Raw genomic sequence first — 21,815 nt, 5'->3', positions numbered from 1 at the left:
CTCTCCCACTGCAGCCACCTACAACAAGCACACCAAGGTGGCGGTGAAGACGATGAAGCCAGGGAGCATGTCTGTGGAGGCCTTCCTGGCGGAGGCCAACCTCATGAAAACCCTGCAGCACGACAAGCTGGTGAAGCTGCATGCGGTGGTGACCGAGGAGCCTATCTACATCATCACGGAGTTCATGGCCAAAGGTGCGGGGGCCGGGGGCTGGGGGCCAGGGCCCGGGGAGGCGGGCTGTGCTCAGACCAGTCAGGTGAAGCCCTGGAGGTGACTGACATGGCTCTTGTCCCGGTCTGGCCGGGAGCTCTTCCCACCTGTACTCAGTAAGCCTGCCCAGCGCTCCTGGTTCATGGGGTGAAACCAGGGGAGGGGAGCAGGGCAGACCCCCGTTGGGTGATGGGAGAAGAAGCTTAAAGGCCAGGGGCAACTCTCCCCCCCCCCCCCGCCCCCGCCATGTTCCATGCGTGGACCAATGCTCTGGAAAAGAGATTCAACGGAGCATCCATCCCAGGCTATGCCTGCCCTGTTTGCCCATGATCCAGAATTCCTCAGGGGGTTTTTCTTAGCCCACCATTTCACAACCATTTTCTATCCCTACCTATTTCCCAATAATAGGAACATCTCACCGAACCTCATTTCATGTGATTTAAAATTCCATAACTTTTTTCATTTTCTCTTTCTTTCTCTCTCTCTCTTTCTCTCTCTCTCCTTCTTTCTTTCTTTTTTTATTCAGTGAGAGGAGGGGAGGCAGAAAGACAGACTCCCACATACCCCCTGACTGGATCCACCCAGCAAGCCCACTAGGGGGCGATGCTCTGCCCATCTAGGGCATTACTCCATTGCTTAGCAACCAAGCTCTTCTTAGTGCCTGAGGCGGAGGTCATGGAGCCATTCTCAGCACCCATGGCTGCAGGAGGAGAACAGAGAGTGAAAGAGAGAAAGGGAGAGAGAGAAGCGAGGGGGGAGGGGTGGAGAAGCAGATGGGCACTTCTCCTGTGTGCCCTGACCGGGAATCAAAGCCAGGACATCCACATGCTGGGCCAACACTCTACCACTGAGCCAACTGGCCAGGGCCTTTTTTCATTTTCTAAATACACAGTTATGCCAGAGCCTTATAAAACCAGAGCCCTAGCCAAGCTGAGCTCAGAAAGCCATCTCAAAGAACCAGTCTAGCAATCACAAAATCATTTAAAAGCAGTCAGACTATATTTCTCAAACCCTGGGAGTGGTTAATAAATATTTTTATGTTAGCCCATCGCCATGAGCAGTTTTAAACCCTGGGCAGCAGAGCACTCACCATTGCCTTCCCCTCCCCCACAGGAAGCCTGCTGGACTTCCTGAAAAGTGAAGAGGGCACCAAGCAGCCGTTGCCGAAACTCATCGACTTCTCGGCCCAGGTGAGGGGCTTACGGGGAAGCTGGGGGGGGGGGGGGACACAGGAGTTCAGTGACTTATTCAGCACGTACTTACTGACCACATACTATCACACTAGCAACAATACTGCTTAACGTTTATTGAGTGTGCTGTGTAAAAAGTATACTTTTTTGAATGTGCCTTACACGTACTAACTCACCTAGTCCTCACATCAACCTTCTGGGGTGGGATTTTTGTTGTCTGTTTTTATATGACAAAGCACCCCAAAGCTTAGGAGCTTGAAACAACAATTCGTTATTTCTCATGACTCAGTGGGTTGACCGCAGGTGGCTGGGTGGGAACCGGGGCTCACTCACATGGCTGCGTTCTGCTGGGAGCTTGCCTAGGGCTAGAGTGTCCACCATGGCGTCTCGCCCTCCGGAGCCTCTGTCCACGTGACCTGTCATCACTCAGTGCTCCGTCCGGAGCCCCTCTACTGCAGGGCACTGCGGCCAGGCTCCAAGGGGAGTGTACGGAGGGGCAGAGCCCTAACGTGCAAATGCTGATGAATTCTCCCCTCCCATCCCCTCCCACTTGCAACGGGGTCCAGCCCACACTCAGTGTGGGAGCGGACTCGCGGAGGGCCTGGGTCCAGGAGGCACGGTTCATTGGGAGACACCAAGGTCACAGTCTGGCACAGGAAAGTGACCACCATCTCCATTTACATAACAGGAACTGAGGCCTAGAAAAGATCAGTTCAGATGAGGAAACTGAAAGAGGCTTAGTGAGGTTAAGTAGCTTGCCTAAGTTACCGTGTCCACTTTGGGGGACACGATAGTGGACAGAATGGACAGTGTGTCCTCATCAGGTGAGAAGACATATTAAATAACTAAATCTCTTCAAGAGCTGTGACCCAAGGGGCCTGGCTCAGTGTCCAAAGAATTCAGTATCCAGCAAAATAGTGGACACAGTCACAGGGACACTTCTTCAAACCCCGTTTTCTTTCTGCCCTTCCCCTTACCCTCTGCTGCACCTCTCGCCCTGAGTGAGTGCTTTTCATTTCTAACTGCTCTCATTCTCTCCTATTTGTGGGAAAACAGGAAAGGGACGCAGTGGGAGAACACGGTGGGAGCATTTAGCCTTGTCTAGGAGCAATCCCAGAGGACTTCCCAGAGGAAGTGGCCTTTAGGTTGAGCCCTGAAGCATGAGTAGAATTTGTTCTGATGAAGAAGAGAGGAAAGGGTGTTTTAGACAAAAAAAACAGCCTGTGCCAAAGCCCAAAGGGGAAACACCGAAGGGCTGGGCCTGGTCAGCCGGTGCCCGGGGTTGGCGAACATGAAGGGAGTGTGGGTCAAGTATTAAGGGAGACCTGGCCCAGGGCTTCGGGGCGGGCCTTCCGAAGATGTCTAAGGCAGTATCCATTTGAATAGGCAAATCCGGGGAGAGAATGGGGAGGAGGCACATCAGAAGTATAAAGAAAGACCTTACATTTCAGAGCCTGTGGTGCCAAAGACATATGGAAATCCAGGCTTGGCATTTTTACTTTAATGGGCCCTGTCCCTGGAGAAACAGTGGTCTAGTCTGTTGTTAAATGATCGCTGGCAGACTGGCAGAAGAGACCCTGCTGGGCAGCGAGTCATCGGCTCTCCCCGTTCCACAGACTGGAAAACAAACCACAGGAGGAAAAAGGGGCCAGGCCCTTGTGCACCTCAGGCAGAGGGGAACTCAGGCCCAGGGACGAGAAGGAGCCAACCAGGCCTCTGCCTCCAGGCCTAGGAAGAGGCAGGTTGGCACAGTGCTGGGCGCCCCGGACTTGTCACCATCTGGCTGATGGCCTTGAAGCCACTCTGGGTCTCAGTCTTCTCAATTTGTCAAATGAGAGCATGGGACCACACCTGTGGTTTTCAAGGTCAGAAGCTTTCTTTTTTTTTTTAGGCATAACTGTTGGTCAATGAAATCTCATACAGTAGCTGAATATTTTAAAAGAGGTTAAAACAGAGCTGGTCTGATCGAAAGGTGGGGCCTCATATGTGGCCTCTTTTGTCCCCTTCCCTTCCCCACTCCCAACTCTGGCAGCCTTGAGGTATCAAGAGGATTCAGTTTGAAGAGCTGGAACATTCCCACAGGCCCTTCCAGCCCTGGCTCTTGGAAGAAACCCCAGTGCCCATGCTTGACATCACGGCAGCCCATTTGGTGGTCATAAGATCTCACCACCTGATCCGCCCCCAATTCTTAGACCAACCCTGAGCCCAGTAAACCTATCCATGAATTCATTCGGTTGACAAAACCTTCGGAAGCAGCACTCTGTGTGTGCGCAGTGGGCTGAGGAATTGCACAGAGTATTGAGTTTTGATCCCAGCTCTGCCTGTGTAGCTTTGAGCAAGTTGCTCAACCTCTCTGAGCGCCACTTTCCTCAACAGGGGGCGCTGATAGGCACCACTGAAGTGAATGCTTACGTGCCAGACACCATCCTGAGTCCTTGATGTAGGCGCACAGGCCGAATCCTCACATAGACCCACGGAAGCAGGTTCTCTTCTTGTCCCCAGTCTACAGAGAAGAAAACTGAGGCACAGAAGGTTGAAGTAACTTGCTTGAGGTCACAGAGCCAGGGGACTCAAGCTGAGCTGGCCCAACCCCAGAGTTGCTTAGGCACTATCTCCTACGGTTCTGAGGGGAGTTAGTCCCACCTGCCCCGTGGGCCTCATGTGAAAATCTGCTAGTGGGTACTAAAAATGGGGACTACCAGCATTAGGGCCTGCTCTGTGCCAAACAGATGGCCAGAAATTCAGGTAGGGTAATGGATATGGCATGGACCCTGAGCTCGGCTGTTGTTGTTTCTTCTTTTGGACCAGTTACTTATTTCTCTGGCCTTCAGTTTTCTCACCTGTGAAATAGGGCTGATAGCAAAATAAAAGAGAGTCAATACTGTTTGCTAAGTATCATCTTATAATACATGAATAAGCTTCAATGTCCGCCATTAAGCCAATAACCATCGTTAACGATGCCTCTAAGGAGTCCTTATACATTCCCCACACCACCCAGGCCAAGACTGTGCCTTCGCCAACCCTGGCCTGCTACCCAACAAAATCAAAGTTCTCAAGTTTTTGTTGGGCAAGTGTGCAGCCTCAGACATCAGTTTTGATGGTCAGGGGTGTCCCCTGCTGGCTACTTTCTGTAAGTGCACCACTCGCTTGCCTCCAACTTTGAGCCAGCTTGTGCCTTGGTTTTGGTCAGTCTGGTGGAGCCCCCTACTGCTCCAAATAATCTAACCTGATTGCAGCAGATCCTCAGCACAGTCTATTATTCATTCAGCAGCCATGATGACATTAAAATATACTTCAGACAAGGTCACATTCCTATTCAAAGCTTTCAACCATCTTCCCATCACACTCAGAATACAATCTCTCTTCCTCTCCTAGTGTACAAGGTCCTTCATGACCAGCCACCTCCCTCTCAACACCCCCCACTGTCCCTGTGGCAACTTCTGCTCAGCCACCCGTTCCACAAACACCCAAGCTCATCCCTACCTCCGGGCCTTTGCACATGATGTTCTCTCTGCCAGGAACATTCTTGTTTGACACACTTATTTGTCCTCACTGAGATCTTTGCTTAAATTTCACCTCTTCAAAGGAGCCTTCCCTGGCCTCTCAATCCAAAAAGCACTCCAACTTCCTGTTCCCTCTCTTTATTCTTTTTTAATGGTACTTTGTACCACCTGTAGAGGGACCTTGCGGGGCTCAGCCCCGGTTAAAGTAACATGTCTGGAACCCACAAGACACTCAATAGATACTCGTGAATAAATGAATTTTTCCTATCCAGGTTTGGGGATAAAGAAGATGTGAGAGATACAGCAGAATACGGCATGAACTGAGGCTATCCCCAGAAAGGGGACGGGGTGGGGGGTGGAAGCTCCTGCTAGCATCCCGGTGTGGGTATATAGGCCCTGGACAATAATGTCCTTGCTTTTCCCTCAACGTGTCCTCTGGAAGCCTCGGAACTCTCGAGAAACTCCCACACTGACCCAAACCCAGAGGATGCTCCCCACCAGGAAGGGGGAGGTGCCACACATGTTCTCCTGTTTTCTCACACTTGGATGCTCTTCTTCTGCCTTTGGGGGGGACCCAGCTTGGGCTGGGCCAGATCTGAGGGTGAGGGCTGTCTCTCTTTTGGGTGGAGATTGCGGAAGGCATGGCCTTCATCGAGCAGAGGAACTACATCCACCGAGACCTCCGGGCTGCCAACATCCTGGTCTCGGCAACCCTGGTGTGTAAGATCGCCGACTTCGGCCTGGCGAGGATCATCGAGGACAACGAGTACACGGCCCGGGAAGGTAGGGTCCGCTGCTCCTGGATGGGTGGGGAGCATCGAGAGCTGAGCCTGTGAGAGTGGTCGGTAAAACACTAAGGTCCGTCCCAGTCCTAGCTCTGCATTGTGCTTGACAGAGTCCTTCCGGACAGTGTCCTGGCCTGCGGAGTCACCCAGACACTCTGATTTTATTTTATTTTGTTTTATTTTTTTCAATTTTTCCAAAGTGAGAAGCAGGGAGGCAGAGAGACAGACTCCCACATGCACCCAATCGGGATCTACCTGGCATGCCTACCAGAGGGCAATGTTCTGCCCATCTGGGCCATTGCTCTGCTACAATCGGAGCCATTCTAGTGCCTGAGGCAGAGGCCATGGAGCCATCCTTAGCACCCGGGCCACCTTTGCTTCAACAGAGCCTTGGCTGCGGGAGCGGAAGAGAGAGATAGAAAGGAGAGGGGTGGGCCCTGGCCTGTTGGCTCAGCAGTAGAGCGTCGGCCTAGCATGCGGAGGACCCGGGTTCGATTCCCGGCCAGGGCACACAGGAGAAGCGCCCATTTGCTTCTCCACCCCTCCGCCGCGCTTTCCTCTCTGTCTCTCTCTTCCCCTCCCGCAGCCAAGGCTCCATTGGAGCAAAGATGGCCCGGGCGCTGGGGATGGCTCTGTGGCCTCTGCCCCAGGCGCTAGAGTGGCTCTGGTCGCAACATGGCGACGCCCAGGATGGGCAGATTATCGCCCCCCTGCTGGGCGTGCCGGGTGGATCCCGGTCAGGCGCATGCGGGAGTCTGTCTGACTGTCTCTCCCCGTTTCCAGCTTCAGAAAAAATGAAAAAAAAAAAAAAAAAAGAAAGAAAGAAAGGAGAGGGGTGAAGGAGGAGAAGCAGATGGGTGCTTCTCCTGTGTGCCCTGGTTGAGAATCGAACCCGGGACTTCCACATGCTGGGCTGACACTCTGTCTCTGAGCCCAGACACTCTGATTTTAGATCATGTGAGGCGAGTACGTGTGGAGCAACTTTGTGTATAATAGACAAAAACTGGGAGGAACCCAAACATCCCTAAATGGGAGAATGGATATATAAATGACAGTATGGTCCCACAAGATAATGTCTGCAGCAATGAAAAATCACAGACCAACACCACGTGGAACAAAGTGGTCAGCTCTCACATGTATAGTATCAAAATGAAAGAAATCAGACAGAATAGTAGATGTTGGATGGTTCCATTCCTATAAAATTTAGAAATAAGTGAACTTGTGTATGCAAGCTCATAGCAGCATTATTCCTAACAGCCAAAAAAAGTGGAAGCAAATCAAATGTCCATCAACTGATCAACAGATAAACCCAATGTGGTCTATCCATACAATGGAATAGCATTCATAAAGGAAGGGAGTTCTGATACATGCTAAACATGGATAGACTTTTGCCTGACTTGTGGGGGCGCAGTGTATAAAGCATCGACCTGGAACGCTGGGGTCACAGGTTCGAAACCCTGGACTTGCCTGGTCAAGGCACATATGGGAGTTGATGCTTCCTGCTCCTCCTTCCCCACTTCTCTCTTTAAAAATGAATAAAATCTTTTAAAAAATGGATAAACTTTCAAAGTGTCATATTAGTGAAAGACGATAGCTACAAAGACCACATATTATATTGTTCCATTTATATGAAATGTCCAGAACAGTCAAATCTATATTTTAAACAAAAGTAGATTAATGGTTGCCTAGGGCCAGAGTGGAAAGATGGACAGAAATGGGAAGTGACTCCTATAGGGTTTTTTTTTTTTGGGGGGGGGGGGGAATGTGATAAAAAATACTCCAAAATTCACAACTTTGTGAACATACTGAAAACCATTGAATTGCACACTTTACGTGAGTAAATGACGTGACCTGTGTATGTAGCTTGATAAAACTTTTAAAGAAAAAAGAGGCCAAACTCATTTGTGGCAGGAATAGGTCAAAGTAGTGCTTGCCGAGAACGGGGGTGGGACAGCCTGGGAGGGGGCAGGACGGAACCCCGAGGTCCTGAACGTGTTCTCATCTCAATCTGAGTGTGAGTGCAAGGTCTACATATATATATATATATGTGTGTGTGTGTGTGTGTGTGTGAGAGAGAGAGAGAGACAATGCATCAAGCCATCTAGGAAAGACTTGTGCACTTTATTTCACGTTTGTTACGACATGATAAAAGGACATCTAAACTAAGGGCAACCACTAAAAAAATAAGAGTAGGAGGTATAATGTCTAAACCAGGGCAGGATAAGCAGGAACAAGGAAAATTCAATCTCAAGGAGGGAAGAGATGGAGGAAAACCACAGAGTGTTTTCAAAACTTGACCAGGTCCTCGGCCCTAAAGCCAGTCTCATCCAACTCCAAAGGGCGTGTATCACTACAGACCACAGTCCCCACCACAATAAAATTCAGATAGAAATCAGTAACCAGAGGTCAACTGAACCCATCCCAGGCCGGGCAGAAGGAGAGGAGACACCCAGTGTCCGCTGGGAACCTCTGAGGCCAAGGCCACAGTCTTCCCTTCTCCATCTCTTGGCATCAGGGCACCGAGGCATTAGCTGTCACCGGGACCAAAGGCTCCTGAAAGTCCTCGTGTCCCCAGTCCCCTGGGACCTCTAGGGCTCCCCTTCAAGAGCTGTCACCAGGGTAACAGCTGAGTCAACAAGGTGGTTCTGGGGGGTAAGCTCCTCCACCGCACCCCGTCCCCCTCTGTCCCCACCCAACTGTGGCCATCTGTCCTCTGCCCCGGTGTCCCTTGCTTCCACAGAGGCCAGGTTTAGGGTAATCGCAGTTCTGCAGGGGCAGCTGTGGGCAGCTGTGCTGTCCTGTTTCCTCACCCTGGGGGAGACCCAGCCCCGACTCCTCCCTGGACTCTCCCTGACGCGCTCTTTCCAACCCCGCAGGGGCCAAGTTCCCCATCAAGTGGACTGCTCCCGAAGCCATCAACTTTGGCTCCTTCACCATCAAGTCAGACGTCTGGTCCTTTGGTGTCTTGCTGATGGAGATCGTCACCTACGGCCGGATCCCATACCCAGGTAGTGAAGGGGGCGCTGGCATGGGGCCACTTCTGGGGCTTGGCCTGGCCCTCTTCCTTTGTCGTTGCGTCCATTCAGACTGAGGTCTTGGTCATCGCCCAGGTAAAGGCACCACCATCCACCTGGTGTCTTAAGCCTGAAATCCGGGGGCTTCCTCGGCCCCTTCCCTCTCTCTCACGCCTTCCCTGTCCCCGCAGTCACGGGCTCTGGCTTCCCCCCCGCCCCAACCCCACGGCCTCGACGCACATCTAGGTGCAGCGGCCACCTCACCGCCACCCCCCTTCTCTCCCGCAGGCTGTTCTCTACCGGCAGCCAGAGCGATTTTTCTAAAACTGCGACTCAGATCTTGTCCCTCACTCCACCTTGAACTCTTTCCTGGTCGGTCTCCCATCATAATTAGGACAGAATCCCAAAGCGCTAACTGCGCCAGCGGTCCCGCAGGACGCAGCCCCCGCCGGTGGTTTCCTTTTGTGCTTCCCCGTCTTACCACCCCCCCACCCCTCCCACCCCCACCCCCACCCCCACCCCCACCCCCACCCCTGTCATCCGAGGTGCCGCGCCTGTCCCGCCCCCGCCCCCGGCCGCTAGTACAGAACACCCTCAGAGCTCTCCCTCAGAGCGTTTATCGCAAGTGATGACTGTGTATCTGATCTGTTTAACACTTTCCCCGTGGGACTCTTGAGTTCCAGGAGGCCAGGAGTCCTGGCGGCATTCCTCACCGGTGTGTCCACCCTGCCCACCTCTGTGCTCGCCACCGAGTGGGTGCTTGGTGGCCACGTGCGGAATGGATGGGTTTCTCCACATGCCCGTGGGCGGCACCCCACCCTGAGTAGAGCACGTGGGTATACAAAGATAAACCCAACACATGGAATGCCCAGGACTCAGTGAGCAGTGTTCTCTGTCCTTTTTGATTGGGTGGGGTATCTTCTGGGGCAGCTCTAGCCAGAACGCAGGGAAGAGGGGCCACGGCGGACATAAGGAGCCCCTGATTCTTTAAATGAACTGTCCTGGATTTGAATCCTGTCCCCATCAACTATTGCACTTTGAGAAATTCACTTCCCTTCTACCCCAGGGTCTTCACCTGTCTCTGTGTGTAATGAAATCTGCCTTGGAGGAGTGGTTGTGAAGATTAGGAACAAAAGGTGTAGGCACTGCTCATCCCACAGTACCGAAAGCCCGCCGGGTGGGTGTTCGGCGCTCTGGACAAAGGATGCATAAGGAGCTCACACAACCTGGGCCACACACACCACACAGACCCCCAGTCCCAGCTAGAGACCACTGCTGAAGGAAATGAGGCCAGGGCATTTGAGAGCGAGTGTTGGGGGGCCCTGTGGACAGGAGCACCTGTCCAAGCAGGCCATATTTGAGCTGAAAAACGGCTGAGCGAGGACCTAGGGAAAAGACTGCAGGTAGGAGGCACTGCTGGTTGTTAGGGCCTGACGGGTGCCTGAAGCACCAAGGAGGCCAGGCCGCCGGAGACAAGGAGTGAGTGCAGGTGGTAGACAGGGAGGTTGGCGGGGCCGGACCCGGCAGGGCAGGGTCTGTGGTGGTGGTGAGGAGAGTGCGGCTGCTGTCTCAGGAGGCAGAAGCCTGTGGAGGGTTTGGGGCGGGGACGTGGCATCATCTGATTTCCGTGTGTGTTTTTTGTTTTTGTTTGTTTTGTATTTATCTGAAGTGAGAAGCAGGGAGGCAGTTGGACAGATTCCCACATGTGCCTGACTGGGATCCACTTGGCATGCCCACCAGGGGCTGATGCTCTGCCCTTCTGGGACATTGCTCCATTGTGGCTGGAGCCATTATAGCACCTGAGGCGGAGACCATGGAGCCGTCCTCAGCACCCGGGCCAACCTTGCTCCAATGGAGCCTTGGCAGCGGGAGGGGAAGAGAGAGACAGAGAGGAAGGAGAGGGGGAGGGGTGGAGAAGCAGATGGGTGCTTCTCCTGTGTGCCCTGGCCGGGAATTGAACCCGGGACTTCTGCACGCCAGGCCGACGCTCTACCACTGAGCCAACCTGCCAGGGCTGATTTCCATGTTGACGTGATGCTTTGGTTCAGCATGGAGAGTGGGTTGGGGGCTGGGGACATGGTGGTGGCCACAGCAGTGACCCAGGCAAAGGTGGTACGATGGCAACAGAGATAAGAGGACGGGTTGGTGCTGTGGTTCGGGAGAAGGAAGGAAGTGACGTGCTGCTGTGGAAGGTGAGGGAGAGAGAAGACTCAAGGTCGATTCTCCCGGTTTCAAGTGAGCACCTGGGTGGGTGACGGGCTGTGAGGTAGACACTCAAGAATTCGGTTTCACTTGGTGACTAGTAGACATCCAAAGAAAGATGTTTTCAAGTGAGCGCTTGGATATATGAGTTTGAAGTTCAAGGCTGGTAATATTAAGTTGGGGATCATACACAGTTACATGGTTGTTATTAAGGATAACTAACCAATTTAATTAAATAAAGAAATGGTCCCACTCATCCATAGGGTGACATCAAGTCTGGCCACCTGTTTTGTCTTGAGGGTGTGCCAGGGAAAACCAGGGAATGGGTTATAAAACCCTGGACCCGTTAGGATGCACTAGGCTACCAGTGACATGATAGTTAAGCCTAAGGAGTGGTGGAAACAGAAGGCAAGTTATTACTCCCCACAACAGTCTGGCACTGGTGGCTGGTCAGTTCAGCCTTGCACCAGCTCCCAGGGCTCTGGGTTAGTCTGTCCGATTGTCACATGGTCAGATGGCTGCTGCAGCTCCAAGAGTCACGGGTCTCACAGTGTCCCAAGGAAGGAGGAAGTGTGTCGTCCAAAGTCTCTTTTTACCCAGGAGGAAAACCCTTCCTGGGAGTCCCCCTGCAGACTCTGCCTCAGCTCCCATTGGCCGAGACTGGGTGCCAGGCCCCCGCCCCCACTCAGGGAGCCTCTGATTTCACCGTGGGAGAGACTCAGTTCCCACAGGGTGTGGCCTTCAGGGAGGCAACTATGTCTACCACCCTGGACCCCTGTCCCCAGTCCCCCCCTTTCTAATCCCACGGCTCCTTCTCAGGCATGTCAAACCCTGAGGTGATCCGGGCACTGGAGCGTGGATACCGGATGCCCCGGCCGGAGCACTGCCCCGAGGAGCTCTACAACATCATGACTCGCTGCTGGAAGAACCGCCCTGAGGAGCGGCCCACCTTCGAATACACCCAGAGTGTGCTGGAAGACTTCTACACAGCCACTGAGAGCCAGTACCAACAGCAGCCGTGATGGGTGGGCCCAGCAGGGCAGGGCCGGTGCCCAGGCCATCCCTCTGAGGCGTCCCCTGTGCCATCTGCCCCATGCCCGCTCGCCCTTCCGGCCCCCAAACACCCACCCTCTCTCCAGTCGCTGCTCCTCATCGGCCCAGTGGGTGGGTTGGACTGGACAATCTCTTTTTGACTCTAGCATTCCACAACCTGCCACTCCTGGGAGACCCCAAGTTGATATTTCTATTGCCTGGGACACGGGCTACCAGTCACAGCTGTGGTTTGAAATGGGAGACTTTAAAAAAAAAGTAATGGAATAAATATTTAAATAAAAGATGTAAATGCTGAAGACTTTACTGACAGGTCAGCTTTTCTTCCAGTTCCTGAATATCTATTTGCCTTTTTTAGCTGGACGAGTCAGAAATGGGGAAGGCCCCTCCTCGAGACTGGTAGTGCAGAGGGAAGCGGGGTTCGGGACTCAAACTGCCCGCAGATAGTTGCTGACTGTGTGTTTCCTATCACTGCTGTAACAAATTACCACACACTTGGTGGCTTAAAACAACACTAATTGATTATCTTACAGTTCCAGAGATCAGAAGTCGGAAATGGGTAGGGGGGGCTACGTGCCTCTTGGAGGAACTTTGGGGACAACCTGCTTCCTGCCTTTTCCAGCCTCTCGCTGCGTGTGGTTCCTTCTGCCAGTCACTCCACGCTCTGCTCTGGTCATCACGTCACTTCGCCTCTGACTCTGAGTCTCCTGTTCCCCTCTTTCACTTACAAAGATCCCTGTAATTACTTTGGGCCCATCTGGATAACCCAGACTAACCTTCCCTCTCAAGATCCTATTACAGCTATAGAGTTCCTTTTGCCATGTAAGATAACATCTTCACAAATTCTGGAGTTCAGGATGCGAAGTGTGTGTGTGTGTGTGTGCGTGTGTGTGTGTGTGTAATGAAAGAAAAAACTGATAAATTGAACTTCATTAAAATTAAAAACTCTGTGCTTGCTTCGGCAGCACATATACTAAAATTAAAAACTCTGCTCTAAGAAAGAAATGAAAATGAACCAAGAGAAAAGTCAAGTTCCAATGTGGGAGAACATATTCACAAAACACTTCTGATAAAGGACTGATGCCCAAATTATACAGAGAACTCTTAAAACTCAACAGTAAGAAAACAACCCAATTGGCCCTGGCCGGGTAGCTCAGTTGGTTAGAGCAGTGGTTCCCAACCCCTGGGCTGCGGACCGGTACTGGTCTGTGGGCTATTTGGTACTGGTCCTCAGAGAAAGAATAAATAGCTCACATTATTTCTGTTTTATTTATATTTAAGTCTGAAAGATGTTTTATTTTTAAAAAATGACCAGATTCCCTCTGTTCCATCCGACTAAGACTCACTCTTGACTCTTGTCTTGGTCACGTGATACATTTATCCGGCCCACCCTAAAGGCCGGTCCGTGAAAATATTTTCTGACATTAAACTGGTCCGTGGCCCAAAAAAGATTAGAGCATTGCCCCAACATGCCGAGGTTGAGGGTTTGATCCCTGGTCAAGGCATATATAAGAATCAACCAAAGATGGCATGAATGGGTGGAACAACAACTCAATGGTTCTATCGCTCTCTAGCTCTCTCTCTGAACAAAAGACCTGAACAGATATCTCACAATAGAAGAAATGCAGTTGGCAAATAAGCATATGAAAACATGCTCAATATCATATGTCATTAGAGAAATGCAAATTAGAACAACAATGAGATACCACTACCCACCTATTAGAATGACCAAAATCTAGAACACTGATAACACCAAATACTGGGAAGGATGTGAAGATACAGGTACTCTCATTCATTGCTGTTGGGAATGCAAAATGGTGCAGCCACTGAGAAAGACGTTTGATAGTTTCTTATAAAACTAAATATGCTCTTACTATATAACTCAGCAATGCATTTCTTGGTATTTACCCAAATGAGTTGAAAAGTTATGTCCATACAAAAATCTACACACTAATGTTTATAGTCGCTTTATAATGATCAAAACTTGGCAGCAACTAAGATGTCCTTCAGTAGGTGAATGAATAAGCAAACTGCAGTATATTCCATATAAAAAGAAATGAGCTATGAAGACATGGGAGAACCTTAAATGCATATTGCTGAGTGGAGGAAGCCAATCTGAAAAGGCTACATACATACTGTCTATTCCAACTATTTGACATCCTGGAAAAGGTAAAGCTATAGAGACAGTTAAAAATCAGCAATTGCTAGGGGTTTGGTGGGGAGAGAGGATGGGATCAACAGGTAGAGCACAAGGGATGTTTAGGGTAGTGAAATTACTCTGTATGATACTCTTTTATTTTTAATGTTTTTTATTGATTAATTTTAGAGGAAGAGGAAGGGAGAGAGAGAGAGAGGAACATCAATCTGTTCCCGTCTGTGCCCTGACCAGGGATCGAACTGGTAACCTCTGTGCTTCGGGATGATGTTCTAACCAATGGAGCTATCTGGCCAGGGCATACTCTGTATGATACTCTTAATGGTAGATACATGTCATTATTTTTTTTTAATTTTTTTTTAAATTTTTATTTATTCATTTTTAGAGAGGAGAGACAGAGAGGGAGAGAGAGAGACAGAGAGAGAGAGAAGGGGGTAGGAGCTGGAAGCATCAACTCCCATATGTGCCTTGACCACGCAAGCCCAGGGTTTCTAACCGGCGACCTCAGCATTTCCAGGTTGACACTTTATCCACTGCGCCACCACGGGTCAGGCACATGTCATTATTTAGCTGTTAAAACTCATAGGATGTACAGCACAGAGTGAATACTAATGTAAAGTATGGACTTTGGTTAACAATAATGTATCAATATTGACTGGCTTATTAGTTGTAACATATATACCATATTAAGGCAAGATGTTAATAATAGGGGAAACTGGGGGCTGGATGAGGGGGTATACGGGAACTTTATACTTGCCTCTCATTTTTGCTCTAAAATATAAAGTCTAGTAAACAAACACATAAACAAACCAAAACATGGGGGCAAATTCCACGCCACCAGTTCCATGGGAACACTGCATGCAGTCTTCTCCTGGAAGGTCGCAAAGGAAGGCCTGGACCCAAAGCCCCACGTTGATGACTTGCTTCAGTTAGCCTCTGGCTGTGTCTTTGAGTTTAAATACAGGGGAAGCACCGGTTTCCCTGGTGATTTGGAATAAAATTGTCTCCTTATTCCCCAACCTGGGCCCTTAATTTTGTCATGTGTCCGTCCTCATCACAGTATATCTGACATGAGGTTATATCAATTCGCATTTTATTTGCATCCCTTCCCTTTTGGAGGTTGGCAATGACAGCTAGTTGTCCCCATACCCATGTTCCCCCTTCTTCTAGAGAAACAATTTTTATCAGAGGCATAAATGATTACCCAGAATGGATGCTACACTTCCCCACTCCCTTTTGCAGTCACGTGTGGTCATGTGATTAAGTTCTGATCAATGGGTTTTAAGTGGAAGTCTGGTACAGCACCTTCCAGGGTCCTTTCTTAAAAGACAACTGATGTGTGCCTGGGTGGGTAGCTCGGTTGGTTAAAGCCTTATCCTGATACACCAAGGTTGTAGGTTCAATCCCCCAGTCAGGGCACATACAAGAATCAACCCATTAATGCATGAATAAGTGGAACAACAAATAGATCTCTCCCTATGTGTGTGTGCCTCTCTCTCTAAAAATCAATCAATAAATAAAATTTTTAAAAAGACTACCGATGCATGAACTCTAGGGATGGCAAAGCTAAATGGAGCTCGGATCTCAGGATATTTGAGGCACACCCACCATACAGCTAGGGCGGCCCTCTGAGGGTGTGGCATACGCTGTAGGTCCCTTAAAGTAGCCTGGACTTGTAGCTGTCATTATCTGCTTCACTGTGCCCGAGGGCTTTTTTTCTACAACTGCAAACAAAACAAAACAAACATAAAAACCTCAGCTGACATTATTCCAATTTTAGTATATGTGCTGCCGAAGCGAGCGCATAAGAGTATAATGACAACTATGTAATATTATGTCATTGGATCCTCATCATAAAACCACGATGAAGGTATAATTCCCTCCCCATTTTACAAATGAAAAGCGGTTAAATTAAAAAATTTTAAAAAAAACAGGATCCCACCCTCACCGGTAACAGTCTATTGAAGAGGATATAGAATAGCCAAGAAACTAATTAAATATATATAATTATAAATTATTCTCGCAGTCCAGCTGCTATTGGAGCTCTAGTATCCGCTCCGCTCACCCAAATCAAGGCCTCAGGTAACCCTGGCAACGGGTTTTTCCGGCCAATAGTAAAGATGGCGCCCAGAGAACAAGCGCGTTTACGCACACCCTCATTACCCACAATGCAGTGGGGGAGGGGGAGGAGCCGTCTCTGCCAGGAGCTGATATGGCTCCCACAGTTACACCATCCTTTCTTCCTTCTAGCGACTTGACTACCCAGACAAGGCTACGCATCAGGAGCTAAGTCCACTTTGCGCCTCCGGACAGCAACTACAGGAGCGACTGAAATCGGGTGGCGCCTCTCAGAGTGGAACTCTGTAACCAGGGAAACACCACTTCCGCTGACGTCATTACGGCGACACGTGGATCCAAGATGGCGGCAGTGATGGTGAGTGAAGGAGACTCCGGGAGCCGGAGCTGGAGTGGGGTTCTCCCGGGATCCTAGGACCTTCCGGCACCCTACGCCTGCCCCGACCCACGTCCGGAACCCCTAGCTTAGGCCTGAGGGGCATCCCTGACTGGACTTTCTCCCTTCAAGTCCCCCCTTCCCGGCCTTGGCCCCACACTCAGGCTTGTCAAGGCCCGGAGTTTTGGGGCAGGTACTGGGTCGGAGGCAAGGTCTAGGCTACCGCCTCTGCCGGTTCCTAGTCTCCGCCTCATGTGACCCCCACTTTTCAGTTCTCACTTCCCAGCCCTGACCCTTTCAAAGAGCCACCCCTCCATGATCCCCACCCTCGCTCCTCCCGCTCACTTCCAACCCTGCTCTCAACGCCTCCCCACTGTTCTGACCAGTGTGTGGACTCGACCTCCCCTCTGACCACTTTCCCAGTCCGGGCCCAGTTTCAGATCTTCTCCAGAGCTCCGTCCTAACCTCCACCCCTCTGCTATTCCCCCCCGCACACCCGTCTCGGCTGCCGTTACCCCGGAGCATGCATGCCCTTACCTCTCCCCAATCCCCACCGCACCCCCGTCTTCCATCCCAGGCCGTTCCGTAACTATTTTTCCTGTCTCCTCTCTGTCGACTCTTGGGGAGCTTTTGCCCCGTTGGTTCTCAAACTTGACTGTGCATAAGACTGGGGTGGAGGGGGGAGAAGTGTTGAAAATGCAGTTTCCTGAGCTCCCCTCCCAAAGATGCTAATTCCTTAGGGTTAGGTGATGTCCAGGAATCCGTAGTTTTGTAAGCACTCCAGTGATGACTACGGAGGTGGTCTGTACTATGTTCTTTAAAAAACAAACAAACAAACAAAAAAACACCACCACTATACTACTAGCCCTGCCTGACCGCCTCCCCTTTTCAGGCTCCTGCAGGGCCACGCAGCTCGTCAGGGATGAAGGCTTATTAGGATGAAGCCTGTGTGTGGCTTAGGGTGCAGTGTGCCTGGAAAGTGGGTCAGAACTCGTTGACTCCTTGTACAACTAGACCTCCGGAGGAGTGGCCTTTCTTCCAGAAGCTCAGCTCACACTCTGCTTGTCCAGAGGCTAGGACAAAATTGAAGCCATTGAATCCAGAGTGATGTTCTAGGTCTTCCTGTATGTTGGTTCCGTAGCTGATAGTTGAACGCAAAGGGAAGACACAGACGAAAGGAAAGGAAAATTCTCGTTTGGAGTCTGTGGTGATGGTTTTCTCCAAACAAGGGTAGGTTATTGGCTGATCATGGGTTTCCCTCCTTCGGATTACTTACCATTTTTTGTTTATTGGGGGATTCTTTCTGTACAACCTCAGAATGTCAGGTAAAAAAGACGTTACAGCCTCGCCTGATTTCTGTGCTGTCAGACTTCAATCTGAACCATGAGTGGGGAAAATTCCCGTAGTGGCATGTTGAAACCCATTTCTTTTTCTGGACCACATTCAGAACAAGGGTGGTGTAAGAACTTAACAGGAAAAGTCACACCCTCTTTTGCCATGGGGAAAAAGTTCAATGAAGTGGCATTTATAGAACTATACCGGGACATCTCTGCCCTGTTCAGAGGTCTTTAAGAGGTAATACGTTAGCAACACGTGTTTCCGGAGCACATTTATATAACCGACAAATGTTTGTGTGCCTGCTCTGTGCCAGGACCTAGGGATGTAGTTATGAACTAAGAGGGTCAAGGTCCATCCTTGGGGAGCTCTTCTAGTCGGAGGAAAGAGAGGGAACAAGTAAACAAATACGCAAACAAAGGAATGTCAAATAGTATTAAGTGCTGGGAATGGACACTGCTCACAAAAATTAGGGGGTATTTTATAGCTTCATATTAATTTTGGAATATCTGCTAACTTGTGTGAGCAGAGTAGTAACTGATGTCAGGAAACTGAGGATGTAATGTGCACAGTGACCCACGGAGGCCAGTGTCAAGAGTGCACACGAGAAACTTCATGTTTGATGCAATAGTGCCAAGGTGTGGAAGCAAGTTTATTCCAGGGGATAAGTGTACCAGGCTAAGAGGAGTCACACTTGAGTAGACTTGAGTCTGGTCCGTGTCAAGCACTTTATTTCACGGAAGTCAGAATGGTCCCCACACCCTCTTATACATAGGCTGTTTCACAACCATAGGGGATGTAAGCGTGTATGTCTGCTTTGGGGTGTATGGGTTTCTGAGGCAAGTCATATAACCAAAGAGGAACCGAGCTAGTGTATTCAGTGACCGTAGGAACAGGCCGGAGGTTTGGCTTGCTCTTTTGTTTTGAAAGTTAGGGTTGTGGGTACAAGTTTCAAGTGGTAGAATTTATGGACTTTTCCCTCTCGTCCCTTTTTTTAGTGAATGGCTCTTCTTCCCCAAGGGTTGGGCTGCCACCTCCCAGGTCTGTGTTAGCACAGTGGGTGTTTCCTGAACCTGCAGGATAAGAGTTCTCCCACCATAGGAGAATGGCTGGTATGAACTGAAGTTCTCTCTGGTTTTTCAGCCTTCCTACTGCCCTGCGTTTAAACAACTCTCTAAAGCTCTAGGTACCTAGTTGATCTAGCTGGGTCTGAGGTGAGAGACAGGCTCATATCTCACTCTTTATGACAACATTGAGCATATGTAGTATGCTTTGGGGAATATTATTATGGTGGAACTTGGGAAATGCCTACTGAGTACATTTGTAGGCATCTCGGGAGTCTAGAAACCTGCATTTGGACATTAAAATTCTGTGTACTTGTCTCACTTATATCATTGTTCAGACTGTGTTAGGTTTTATCTTTTTCCTTCTTTATTGGATGTCGTTCAATAGTGTAAGATTTGCTCTTTTACAGTGTACGTTTGGTGGTTTTTAGTATATTCACAAAGTTGTGCAACCTTCACCACTATCTTCTTCCAGAACATTTTCGTCACCCCAAAAAGAAAGCCATGAGCAGTCTTTTCCCACGCTCCCCCTTCCCTTTCCTGTCACCCACAACCACTAATTTACTTTCTGCCTATATAGATTTACTTATTCTGGACATTTCATAGAAATGGAATCATATAATATGTGATGTTTAGTATCTGCCTTTTTTACATTTTATTTTTTTACATAGCATGTTTTTAAGGGTAGTGAAGGTAGCATTTATTAAGTACTTGATTCCTTCTTATGGCCAAGTAATATTTACTTGTGTGGACAGACCACATCTTGTTCATCCTTTTACCCGTTGATGGGTGTAGTGATTGTTTCCACTTTTTGGCTATTATGAGTAATGTTGCTGTAAGCATTCGTGCGTCAGTTTTTGTGGTTCCAGTTTTCTTGTGTTTATACCTAGGAGTGGGATTGCTGGGGCGGTTCACACTGTTTCGAGGTTACTTGAGTTTGATCCAGTCCAGAGATGGGGGGACGGACCGAGTGACCTCACGGTTCCTTCGAGCAGATGGAGGCAGTGTGAGCCGGTCCCCCCGCTCAGTCAGAAGCACAGGAACTGTGTTCAGTGGTGGAATCTGGATGGCAGTCCTGGAACCAGGGGCTGGAGGCTGGACTCGCCACCAGTCCCGTGTGTGGGAGGTTGCTGTCTCCTCCGGGCCTCACTGGTGGCACGGCATCAGCCCGTGGAGGAAGGGGCACGAGGGCAGGAGTCGGCAGCCTGTGCGGCGTCCCAGCACGGCCACTGACCGGCCACGTGGCCTGGTGCAAATCACTTTGGCTCTGTCGGTCTGTTTCCATATGTGTCATATAAAATTAAGGTTTGGACTTGATGGTTTCTAAATTCCAGGTTGAGCCTGACTGGGTGGTGGCACAGGGGATAGAGCATCAGACTGGGATGCGGAAAACCCAGGTTCGAGATCCCGAGGTCGCCAGCTTGAACGAGGGCTCATCTGATTTGAGCAAAGCTCACCAGCTTGGACCCGAGGTCGCTGGCTCGAGCAAGGGGTTACTCGGTCTGCTGAAGGCCCATGGTCAAGGCACATATGAGAAAGCAATGAACAACTAAGGCGTTGCAATGTGCAACAAAAAACTAATGATTGATGCTTCTCATCTCTCCATTCCTGTCTGTCTGTCCCTATCTCTCTCTGACTCTCTGTAAAAAAAAAAAAAAAAATTAAATTCTAGGTTGAAAATTTTGTGACTTACACTCACAAAAACACTCAGGGACTGTGCACCTACTCCAGGACTTTGAGCCTTTTGTGGAGTGCACGTTCACCAGTGAAATAAAAGTTGGTTTTGCATTCATTTGCATAACCGAATAACTTTCTTTGACTTGTCGTTTGCTTTTCTGATATTCTTGTTTAATAAAAAAATCAAATGCTTTTTTTTTATCGCTTCCTATTAATTTTTGAAATACCCCTAATTTTTGTGAGCAGTCTAGAATACTTGCAGTTAAGGTGACTTTTGCCAGTATGCCTGAGAAGGGTTTTGGAATTTATTTTTTCATGATCATAGTTGCTGTGGTCTTCTCAAGGTTTTGTCTGTGGATTGTGTTGTCTGTGGGATTTCCAGTTGCTCTCACCAGCACATATTCTGCGGGCCACTGTGTCCTTGGAGCTGGTGCAGGCACCAGACCTTGGATCAAATGTATTTCTCAGAGGAATCCCTTTAAAGGAGTGCTCTTAATCCCTGCAGGAAGTACAGAGGGGGCAGAGATAGCATTAAGTTGCCTCTTGCTTTCTCTTTTACAGCTTGGACAAAAGTTCCCCTTTGATCTGGGCATTAAAGATGCAGGTCGCAGAATGCTGGAAAAGGTTGAGTTTTGATCTCTGGCCCTGCAGGAAGGTGGGAAGGACCCAAGATGAACAGGGCCATCTGGCCACAGACAATGATAGGAGCCACCTTACCACTCCCAAACCTGCTTTGATCCCTGAACCATTTGCTGTCACTGGTATTTCCCAAATGGAGCATGGTTAGGGACCCCCCAGGACCTCTTAATTCTGTCTGATTCCTCTCCATAGCTTCCTGCTCTGCCCTTCTACCATGATGTCTCCTGTGCCTGAGCTTTAAACGGACAGACCTCCCAGGGTTTGAAATCCCAAAGTTTTAGTGTAGTGATCACATTGTAAGGCATAAAAACGTGGAAGCACTCTATTGTACACCTGAAACTAATATAACCAATATAAGATTGTATACCAACTATACTAAAATAAAAAATAAAAAGTTTCTTGAAAAAATCAAATTACAAGTTGGAGCTGAATCCTTAAGGCTGTTTAGAAGGGGGTCTGAGTGCCCTTAGCATCTGGAGGCCTCGGTTTCTAATTGAAGAACACCAGACACTAAATTGGCAATCCGTGGACCACATCTT

At 49.5% G+C, this 21,815-nt stretch overlaps 2 protein-coding genes across 7 annotated transcripts in view; both read left to right on the top strand.

Moving 5' to 3' along the window:
- HCK (HCK proto-oncogene, Src family tyrosine kinase) overlaps window positions 1-12,253 on the top strand; it is a 49,379-nt gene extending 37,126 nt beyond the window's left edge. For all 6 annotated transcript variants that reach the window (XM_066236517.1, XM_066236516.1, XM_066236515.1 and 3 more), the window contains 5 exons: window positions 15-194; window positions 1,324-1,400; window positions 5,533-5,686; window positions 8,565-8,696; window positions 11,724-12,253. In XM_066236517.1, the coding sequence (XP_066092614.1) occupies window positions 15-194; window positions 1,324-1,400; window positions 5,533-5,686; window positions 8,565-8,696; window positions 11,724-11,926 (746 nt within the window). In that variant the 3' untranslated portion in view covers window positions 11,927-12,253. The remainder of the gene's footprint in view (window positions 1-14; window positions 195-1,323; window positions 1,401-5,532; window positions 5,687-8,564; window positions 8,697-11,723) is intronic.
- Window positions 12,254-16,301: 4,048 nt separating this feature from the next.
- TM9SF4 (transmembrane 9 superfamily member 4) overlaps window positions 16,302-21,815 on the top strand; it is a 45,241-nt gene continuing 39,727 nt past the window's right edge. The window contains exon 1 of the mRNA XM_066234828.1: window positions 16,302-16,543. Within this exon, the coding sequence (XP_066090925.1) occupies window positions 16,529-16,543 (15 nt within the window). The 5' untranslated portion in view covers window positions 16,302-16,528. The remainder of the gene's footprint in view (window positions 16,544-21,815) is intronic.

The sequence above is a fragment of the Saccopteryx bilineata genome, chromosome 6 (assembly GCF_036850765.1).
Source record: "Saccopteryx bilineata isolate mSacBil1 chromosome 6, mSacBil1_pri_phased_curated, whole genome shotgun sequence".
NCBI lineage: Eukaryota > Metazoa > Chordata > Mammalia > Chiroptera > Emballonuridae > Saccopteryx > Saccopteryx bilineata.
Note: the sequence above shows the minus strand (reverse complement) of the source record. Positions and strands in the feature narration are given on the sequence as shown.